Here is a 10,842-nt window from a genome sequence, read left to right as displayed (position 1 = left end):
CCCATTGCAGAATTATTTGTGGTCACATACGACACACCACTGCTTTGTTCTTGCATTGGTATTTCCTGCCAAATGGACATTTGGTTTACAATGAGAATGGCCAGCTTCATCAACACTACAATGGAGCATCCTGACGCCAAGGTTTTCCCAGGTGCCCTCCTTTGAGTAAGGTTTTAGATTACAATATTGGCCACTCCTTATAGGTAACCTCCCACTCCTATAGGCAACCAATAGGATTGTTTTTGGGACGGACTAACAGGTAGGTGGGTCAAGAGGTTGGCACAGCCACAACCCATCTCTTGAACCCCCTATAAAAGGAAAGGATCATTCACCTGGCCCTTCCTAGCTAGCAACCCCCGCAACAACCCCTGTCTGCTTTTTACTCCTCTTAAGTCCCACTTGCTATCCCTAAACCCTTGCCTCTACTTTGATCTCTTGATCTGCAGTCAAGAGACCCACACGTCCTGGCTGGTTCTGGTCGTGTATCAATTCCCTTTAGTTTCCATTTCTTCCCATCCATTCTTCATTGGAACAATCAAACTGCAAGATAGATATATATTGCCCATCATCACTCCCACCTGCTAATGCAACTGTGCTTATTTTAATACTGTAATTCTAAGGAACTTGATTGAATGTGTGAGAGCATTAGTATAGTTTGTATGAGATTTATTCTTTAAGTAAAAGACATTTATTTTAACAACAACAGCCTCGTTATCCTTCTCTGGTAACCCTTGGTGGGAACAGGACCTTGGTATAGTTGGCAAGGACCCATTTATAAATTGCCAATTGCTGTAAATAAAGCAATTCAGCTAACACTGGAGACAGGGGATCTTCTGCCCCCCAGCTCCCACTGCTAAGTTGCATGTTGGGATAAAATACCCGGGTGTGATCGGGTGTGTGATCAGCATTCCTGGCATGATGACATCACTGCTGGTGCAACCTGAAAACGGCATCACTGTGCAGGGTGACGTTCTAGCAACTGCCCAAAACTCTATGGCTGAACCATAAAGTTTTTCTGCCAAGCCAGGCCTGGAATCCTAGCTGCACATAATATAAAAGCAGCCATTTTGAATCCAAATGGTAGTCTCCAGAAGGGTGGTTCTTCATCTCAGATGTTCGATAGAAGTCACATGGTTCAGTTCTGTACTCTAACATTATAAAGATGTATTGAGGGGTTCAGACCTGTGGCAAGCCCTGGCTTAAGTGAAATCTTATTCTAAATCCTCTCATCTGTCACACAATCTAAATATATTATGTAATTCAAAGTTAGCTTGGTTACAAGTTGCACTGTTTCTTGGTTAGTGCTGGACTAGAGCTTAGCTTATCATGCAGAGAGACCCACATCAGCAAGTAGTGACCTGAAACTGCCTCCTTTGAAAATGAACTCTAATAAAGGACTCTGAATGCTGGGATCCTATGACAACAAGGACAGGAATAAATAGGGGGCAGAACAGAGGCCTAAACAGAGCCAAATTCATTATCAAAGAGCCTGCCCTGTGATACAGTCCAATTTGCTCAGAAGAAATTGCATAGCAACCAAAAAATGACACTGTCTCTCAGAAAACAATTGCTCTGATGGTGGCAGAAGCACATGAATTCAATTATGAGTCTCTCTAATCGGTGGTAAACAAATGACAAAATTATATTTCTGTTGCAAGCTGGAACAAATATCTGTGAAACTTTCTCCTTATGCACTCAACTTTGACTCTGTTTGTTTGAAAATACTTACTTGGTCAAAACAGCATCAATAAGTTGATCGTGTCACTGATTGCTTAACATAGGGCCATGATGTTGAACTATCCAATGCAATCACACCCAGACTGAACACTGTACATTTATCGTCATTTTTTTCCTTTGGCTCTACACCTATAATTGCATTACCTTTTTGTCCCCCACTTTTTGGAACAGAACAGAACAGAAGCTCATTACTAAATAATAGATCATAACCCTATAGTGCAAACCTGAGTTCACAGTGGAGGTCAACACCTTCCCCAAGGAGCTGCTTCCTGAAACAATATCACTTCGAAAAACTGAGCATTTATTCTAGAGACTGGTCCACAGATCTCATCGGTGTGCTTCTGTCAAGAACCCCAGAACAAGAATAGCTCGCCAGAAATGGATCTTTAGAAAATGGTGCTTTTACCACTGAGATATAAATCCATCACTGAGCTCTAAATCTAGGGGAAATGGCCATGTTAGTTGGCAATAGAGTCCTGTAGTATGTTAAAGATGAACAAATGTACTATGGCACAAGTTTTTATAGGCAAGAGTTGACTGACATTACTTCATCTGATGCAAGATTCTTTATTTTGTAGCTAGTTTCAGAAGGTGGCTGTGTTGGTCTACAGTAGATTCCAGTCTAGTAGCACTTCAAAAACCAACAACTTTCTGGGGGATGTAAGGTTTCCAGAAATCTCCATTCCTGGTTGTATCTGATGGAGGGAGCTTTGGATCTCGAAAGCTCATACCCCAAAAAATCTTGTTGGTTTCTAAGGCGCTATTGGACTGGACTCTAGGTGTTTCTTTGTAGCTGTTGGCCAAAATAGCCCTTACTCAGATTTTGCCCTGGCCCACTTTCCTCTATGGGCGATTCTGCATTTAGCATTCGCTCCACATTTTCTCAACTGGGAAGAAAAAGTGCAGCTCAAAACCACATTCAGATACCTCAGGGCAACACCGTACTGACTGCAAAGTCACCCCTGAATGGCCAGAAAATGGCCATAAATCTATGCAAAAGATACCATAAAATCTGAAGATCAAAGAACTCAGAAGTGACATGGAGTGTGGAAGCTACCATAAAACCCGATAATCAAAGGAAGTGAAACCAGCATGCGATGCAGAGGGGAATTTCTCTTCCAACGTGGTTTTTGTAAAACAGCAGAGGGAAAAGCCAATGCAGAATCAGCCATTGTGTAAACAGGCCCAAACTCACTGGAGTCTAGGGCTGAGATGCAGGGTCAGAACTTGCAAACCCTTATTCTTCAATAACCCTGTCAAATTTAAAAGGACCAAACACCGCGATCTTAGAAACTGTGCTAATATATCTGCTCTCTCAGTCTTCGGGCACTGTTCCCGCAAGGCTACATAATACTTCCGTTTATAAGCATTAGACTAGCCCAGAAGTCAGTTCTGCATGTTCAGTGATCGTGTTCATTTACCAATGCAGATGATCTTAGAGTTGGGACAGAACTTCAAGGCTGCTGCATTTGGAAGGACTCACCTGACCATAATTCCAGCTCCTGGTTCTTATATTGTCAGGGTCCCCATAGAAAATCATTCCAAGGTCATTCAGGACGTACTCTTGTCGTTCCCGCTCGTCATCCAGGAACACAGCATCCTCTGCATCAGAATGTTGTTTATAAAATCTGGTTAATACAGGAGCTTGGCTTATAATAGATGTCAGATTTTAATACCGGGAAATGATACAACAATAATGAAAAGGATGTCTTCTGTTCATCTCGCATAGCGGTAGGAGACCCTCCCTCCTCACACAGCCTCTGTAATTGGAAACCAGGCATTCTTCAACTTAAAATGCAAAAAAGAAAAGAAAAGAAAAGAAAGGATGGCGACTCCTAACTATTTTGAGCAGGACCCGTAAAGCATGATTAAAATGTCACCTCTTATCAAGCATTTTATGATTTTGCACGGCTAAGTTGAAAAGTCTGAGCGCGGCAATGCAATTAGGCATCTGCATCGCAGATCAAAGAACAATTTTGAACTTCTTAAGGGCAATGGAGAGCAGCTCAATGTCAAAAGATTGAAAGGCAAAACCTGCACAGGGCATCAATAGGCTGGCTGGAGCACGGGGCTGGAGGCTAAGAAGCAAGCCTTCCATTGGTTATATGTAAGGCAAGCTCTTAAAGAGCATTTCGCTTCCTTGCCTGTGGGAAAGAAGAACTGACTCCAGGCAACTGGCCGGGGAAGCTTTAGGAAAGCTGGTTGGTTGCTTCCTGATCGCCAGGGAGGGCCTGGGTCCATTCTACAGCTTCTGCCATGAAGGAAGGGCAAGATTCCCCTGCTGGTCTCTGAGATTCATGCTTGCAAATAGCAACGGCAGCAAAATGCTCTCAAACAGGAACCAGAAGGTGAACTGCTTCCTCCTGAGCCAAACTGTGGGCTGGGGCAATTCCAGTCTCTCACTAGAAATGGGGTCCCTCTTAGATGGCACACCCACTACAGCCAAGCAGATCTTCTAGCTGTTAAGAATCCGGGTGGTGAACCTCTATCAGGTGGCAGGCTCTCCTCCTAACACGCATGAGCTACAGCCGAGCTGTCATCTAGGGAGGAGCCTAGCTCAAGAAAGAGACTGGAACCCACTCAGATCCAATATCCCATGGATGAGGGTGCACCTAGATAAGATATAAAGAATCCATGATTGGGTCACCTGGTAATTTATGTAATTATTTAGGAGACAGGGCAATTGGGAGGGAAGGTGGCATGGTGTAGCCTGACCTCATCAGATCTCAGAAGCTAAGCAGGGTGAGTACAGTTGGAAGGGAGACCACCAAGGATGGCCCTGCGGATGAAGGCCACGGCAAACCACCTCTACTTGCCTCGAAAGGACCTTGCTGGGGTCACCGTAGGTTGGCTGCAACTTGACGGCACTTTACACACACACACACACACAAGGAAATTGGCTTTGGAGCCACAGCGCCTGGATGAGGGTGGGTCTAAGCCTGCCCCTCCATGCTGTTTCCAGGACCTGGACCCCTTCCCCTGAGCTGCAATCACCTGTGCTTATTGCCTCAATGGGGATTTGAACCTGGGGGCCAACCACCACTCTACTCTGGACTGATGTTGACTGGATGCATGGACTCATGTTTACTGACACTAATGCAAAGAGATCATTGGATGCCACTGTTTACAAGTAAGCAGAGAGAAAGGAAGGAAGCAAGAGCATACTTGACTTCTATATGGTGGGATTTTGACCAGAATCTACCTGTATTGTTTGGTGTAGTGGTTAAGTGCGCAGACTCTAATCTGGGAGGACTGGGTTTGATTACCCACTCCTCCACTTGCAGTTTCTGGATGACCTTGGACAAGCCATAGTTCTGTCAGAGCTGTTCTCTCAAGAGCTCTCTCTGCCCCACCTACCTCACAGGGTGTCTGTTGTATGGAGGGGAAGGGGAAGGAGATTGTAAGCCGCTCTGAGACATCTTTGGGTTGTGAAGCAGCCCTCGGGCAGACTAGGAATCTAAAACAGTCCAGTGGAGCCTGAGCGGTGGGTGTTGCCTTCTGACACACTTCCGGTGATGTCAGGGGGTGTGGCATATGCAAATAAATTATGCTAATGAGCTATGCTAATGAGTTCCTGCATCTCTTTTTCTCAAGAAAGGACCCCCGCTTAAGTGTAAGGACGTGTTACTAGTGACCAAGATCAAGATAATTCATACCGCAGTATTCCCCATTACTATGTAGAAGAAGAAGAGAAGAGATTGAATGTATACCCCGCCCTTCACTCAGAGTCTCAGAGTGGCTTAAAAACTCCATTCCCTTCCCCTTCCCACAACAGACACCCTATGAGGTAGGTGGGGCTGAGAGAGCTCTGACAGAAACTGCTCTTTTCAAGAACAGCTCTGACAGAACTATGGCTTTCCCAAGGTCATCCGGCAGCTGCGAGTGGAGATGTGGGGAAACAAACTCGGTTCTCCCAGATTAGAGTCCACGCACTTAACCACTACGCCAAACTGTATGGGTGTAAAAGTTGGACAATGAAGAAAGCTGAGAGGAAGGAAGTTCATTCATTCAAAATGTGGTGTCTGAGGAGAGTTTTATGGATAGTGTGGATCAAATCAAGCCTGAATTCTCCCTAGAAACTAAAATGAACAAACTGATGCTACCATACTTTGGTCACATCTGGAGAAGAGTCACTGGAGAGTCATTAATTTATAGGGTCGCCATAAGTCAGAAATGACTTAACAGCACTGAATACACACAGTTCCCTGAAGCAGCCTTTCTCCCTGTGCCATGTGAGGGCTTGGGAGCAGGTATTGGTAGCTGACATAGAGGTATAACACTGTAACCCTACAGCAGTGTGTCAGCTGTAGATTTTAAAGACACCCCAGCATAATTCCCTATGATGCAGTGGGGAATGGCTCCTCCAAGGGACTGGGACTTATGCAGGGAAACCCACCACGGGGAAGCCCTGTTGGCTTTTGCACTTAACCAGCAACTGCAGCAGCAACAAGGAAACCATTGAAAATTGTCACCAAAGTCACTTTAGGTAAAACCAACATGTTGCATATGCCTTACCTGCACACCAGGGGTTGAAAATTATGTATGTATCTGTGTCTGGATTTCGTTTTGTCCGAAGAATGCCGTATGGAGTCAAGACAGCGACATACATGCGGAACTTTCCCACAATGCAGTTTGGTGCTGACAAGATGGTCAGGCTGACAGAGTTGTTCTCGTTCTGGGTGATCTTAGCTCCCCATTTCCCACTTTCCAGCTCACTAACCAAAGGAACCTGAATGTACGTGCCTTTGTTTTGTTGGGGATATCGCCCTGTAGCAGAGGAAAGAGGAAGGAATGAGTGAATAAGTAACTTCTTAATCTATTTTATCTCATCCTGGTAGAATTTGTTGCTGTTCACTGAGAATGGGAATAAAAACATCATAGATTTGGGAGTCACAGAAAGACCATCTAATCACAGAAAGACCATCTAATCCCAGTTGTTGGGATATGGTAGGCCCTTTTGGACCACAGATTACCCTAGATACCAAGATTTCAAGCCTTCATACCAACCTGTAGAGCTGCATTCTGCAACAACAGAATCACAAGGAACAATAACCAACTGTAGGCCTGTCAATAGCAGAGAGACCTTCAGGCAGAGAGGAAGTACAAAAGGAAACAGGATAAAACAAGAGAAGAATTCAACAAGTTTAAATCTCAACAAGTTGAATTCTACAGCTCCCCCTAGAGTTCATTTGTACTAAACAGACCCTATACCAGAACTATTAATAAAATTGCTCACATAGGGTTGCCAGGTCTAGGTTGGAAAATACCCGGAGACTTTGGGGATGGATCCAGGAGAGGGTGGGGTTTGGGGAGGGGAGGAGCCTCAGCAGGGTACAATGCCATAGAGTCCACCCTTCAAAGCAGCCATTTTCTCCAGGGGAGCTCCAGGGGAGTTGTAAAAGCAGGAGATCTCCAGGCCCCACCTGGAGGCTGGCAACCCTATGTTCACATGTCCTGGCCTCTTCAACAAGGCAGGCTCAGGGCGGCTCACAGAAAATATATGTGTGTGTGTGTGTGTGTGTGTGTGTGTAAAACATCATAGCAGTTAAAACAATATTTCAGTAGATGAAATCACAGCATATAAAATCCTATAAGTGCCAGTAAACCTCAGCTTCCAGACGGTCATTTCTGCCACCGTCTGGACTCCCACCAGGCTGTTGATTATTAAGTCGGTGCTGATGTTAGGCCCAGGGCCGTGATATTAAGAGGCGGCACCCTAGTCAAAGGCCTGGCGGAAGAACTCCGTTTTACAGGCCCTGCGGAACTGTAACAGGTCCTGCAGGGCCCTGATGTCCTCCGGGAGCTCATTCCACCAGTATGGGGCCGTCACAGAGAAGGCCCTGGCCCTCGTCACCGCTACCCTGGCTTCTTTAGGACCTGGAAGGGCCGAAAGGTTTTGGGAGCCCGATCTTAATGCTCTCTGGGGAACATGTGGGGAACAACGGTCCCTTAGGTGGATAGGTCCCTGATACTCAAACTATGCTACGGAAGGACAGGGTACCTGTGTACCCTGTCCTTCTGTAGCATAGTGTTGAGTTTTAATAGTTGTACTTTGTTTCATTGTTGATGTTTAGAGACATGTCCCATTTAGAGAGACATGTTCTGTTGCTGGGTAGACTTGGAGCCCTCAATACTGAAAGCAGGGAGGAGGAGGAAAGATAGAAGGTTGGGCTGTGGCTGCTAAAAAGGACAGAAGAATAAAACGTTGTGTTTAAGAAACCTGCTTCGTGTTGTCTCCTTCCTGCACCAAACTACACAGCAGACAGTATATGTTGCACCTGAGAAGGGTGCTAGCAACAGTTGAGTACTGCCTAGTAGGAGACTGATACCTTTCCAAATGTAAAAGTTAACGGACTGAGCCTTGACATTCAAAGTGGAGTCTAGAGGTTAGACCTGGCACCAACAAAACCTTAAACCTGCCCTCCTTGATGTAGTTCTAATCAACATTCAGTGCATTTCTTTCTACCTTGACTCATGCATTTTGGTTCTTAAGGTCTTAACCCCCCAAACCTTCCACATTACCTGGAATATCTGGGCCATGCAACAGAAGAAAGAGAACTTCAAAAGAAGCGGCGGCGGGGGGGGGGAATCAATACCAAATTTGGAAATATACACTAAAGGACACTTCAAAAGGTGGCCTTCTAAGGGAAGAAGGTGTAGAAATAGACACTAAAGAGGCAGCCAAGAGGAGAATCTCTTGGCTGCTACCAATTGGGATTCTGCGAGTTGAATGCCGCTTCCTTCTTTTGAAGGATTGCTAGAGTTGACCTTTCCTTTCTTTGCAGCAGGTTCCTGCTTTCAGTTTTGCTACAGGTGAACAGCAAACCCAATCCAGAGCAAAGCCCACCTTTTAGAGAAACTGAAATGTCAAGAGAAAAGCATCTTGCTGAACTGGAATGTCTGAAAAACATAGATGTGTTATTTTTAGAAGGAGGGCGTATACTACTATTTTTAAACCTTTCGTCTACAACTTTTTTTCCCTTTTCCAGTGTCCTAAATTAGGGTTGCCAGGTCTGGGTTGGAAAATACCTGGAGACTTTGGGGGTGGATCCAGAAGAGGGTGGGGTTTGGGGAGGGGAGAAGCCTCAACATGTTACAAGGCCATAGAGTTCAGCCTTCAAAGCAGCCATTTTCTCTAGGGGAGTTGATTTCTGTCAGCTGGAGATCAGTTATAAAAGCGGGAGATCTCCAGGCCCCACCTGGAGACTGGCAGCCCAATCCTAAATGTCTTTTGGAAATGTACATGTATCCAGCAACTGCAACAAATACAAAATGGAGGTATGATTAAGTCAAAGTATGTTAAAAGTTAAGTCCTAGCCAGCATTCCTAGTCAGACATACAAACAAACTATAGTTTGTTGTTACAGAAATGAGCCTTGGAAATCTGGCTCATGTGATTTCCCCTCTTTCTCCTCCTTTTCTGTCACTCAGCGATTGAAGACTTCTCTTTCCTGACAAATTACTAGGCTTACCGGGTGCCTGCTAATGTCAGGCAAACTCCTGACACTCATCTGGTCAATGGGCGGAAGCAGGCTGGCAAAATGGGGTGGGCTAGCGATCTTTGTCACTGCACAATGACATCACTTCCGGCGTGACTCAGCGCCAAAGATCTTCCCCCCTGCAATAAGTACCCACCTCCCACCATTTCCCATAGGGCCAAGTGGGGGACACGTGAGCCCATGAATTTCTGAGGTTCATTCCCATATTGTTTATTGTTATATCTGAATACAGTCAGAATGGGCTAAATTGAGAGCTCTCTCAAGGCCAAACTCAATGTGACAGTGTCAGTGTCCTCATGCCCGCCATTTTGAAGTAATTTAACAATGCCACAAGGGCCCAGTCCTGATGGGGCCCACTTCTGTCCCCCCCCCTCATGCCTTATGTGCTGCAACTTCCACACCCACCCACAGCTGTTTCAGTACTTGAAAAGGAGTGGGAGGGGGATGAGAACACCTCACCCTACCCACTGTAGGCCCAATCAGAATCAGGCCATTGTGGCCTTCTTAAATGACTTTAAAAGGGCAGTGATATCCTCGTGGTGGCCACAAGGATGCCATCATGTTTAATTTGGCCCTAAGTAGTGGTTCCAGACCCCTGGACTTCTCTTTCACAGCAGTTAGAAGAACTAGCCCTCTTGCAAATTTTCATATGGGCTGTAAGGCTTTTCTTTTCAGCTTAGAACGGAAGCTTGTTTTAATGCATCCAGTCAAGAAGTGTCTCCTTTGAGCTGTTGGTATTATATTACACTTATACTGATGTATTTTTTATTACTGTTGATTATTGTTCCTGAAGCTTGTTTTAATATTTGTTTATACGTTTATTATATTTATTTCATTTATGCCTTGCCTTTCCCCCTAAGTGGCTATACAACTTGGACCTGAAAGCTTTTTCTGTCAGGTTCAACAGCAAGTAAATCTCCACACACGTTTCCAAGGAAGTGTTATGCTTTATTAGATTACAAAACTGGTACCATATCCACAGGATTATTGTTAGGAATAACCAAGGGGCAGAAACATCCCTACATATAGCAGGATGAGGCAAATGGCTAAGCAAATGAAATCCGAGCGCGCGCACGGGAATTCTCCCGGCGGGAGGATACATGATAAGCGGGAGAGTCTGAGTGCCTCATGAGAGCCGAAAGATTCACACCTGCGGTGGAACGCAAACCATCCCCCCTTCACAAGGCCAGACAGATAACGCCGTCTGGCAGCACTGGTTCTCACGGTCTCCCTATCGCCGTTTACAGCAAGCGGCAGAGCAGCGAGCAAGCCAGGATCAGAGAAGGGGACAAGCAAAACACAGCAGCTAGCTGACACCCACACAATGTCCGCAAAGTACCACGGGTTATTGTTTCCTTTCTGTAAAGAAAACAGGCACTTGGCATAATATATTGGGGTTAAAAAAAGTTTTATGAGTTTTTGCAAAGAAAAACCAATGCAGGGGAAGCAGTGAAGTGAACAGTGACAATTGTCTGTGGGTCTAGACAAAGACTAGACTTTTATTGGAGAACAATTTACCTCGCCACAGAGAGGTATATTCTAGGGAGAGAGAAAATAACTCCCGAAATATCCAGGGCATTAGTGATTAATGATGACAAATGTTTTCC

At 45.2% G+C, this 10,842-nt stretch overlaps 1 protein-coding gene across 1 annotated transcript in view; it reads right to left on the bottom strand.

The window, feature by feature from the left end:
* LOC107114882 (coagulation factor XIII A chain-like) overlaps positions 1-6,504 on the bottom strand; it is a gene marked incomplete at its 5' end in the record, with an annotated part of 73,623 nt that extends 67,119 nt beyond the window's left edge. The window contains 2 exons of the mRNA XM_015416488.1: positions 3,221-3,339; positions 6,253-6,504. Coding sequence (XP_015271974.1) covers positions 3,221-3,339; positions 6,253-6,504 — 371 coding nt within the window. The remainder of the gene's footprint in view (positions 1-3,220; positions 3,340-6,252) is intronic.
* Between the last annotated feature and the right edge of the window lie 4,338 nt (positions 6,505-10,842).

Source organism: Gekko japonicus, unplaced genomic scaffold, assembly GCF_001447785.1.
Source record: "Gekko japonicus isolate JY-2015 unplaced genomic scaffold, Gekko_japonicus_V1.1 scaffold2445, whole genome shotgun sequence".
Lineage (NCBI taxonomy): Eukaryota > Metazoa > Chordata > Lepidosauria > Squamata > Gekkonidae > Gekko > Gekko japonicus.
Note: the sequence above shows the minus strand (reverse complement) of the source record. Positions and strands in the feature narration are given on the sequence as shown.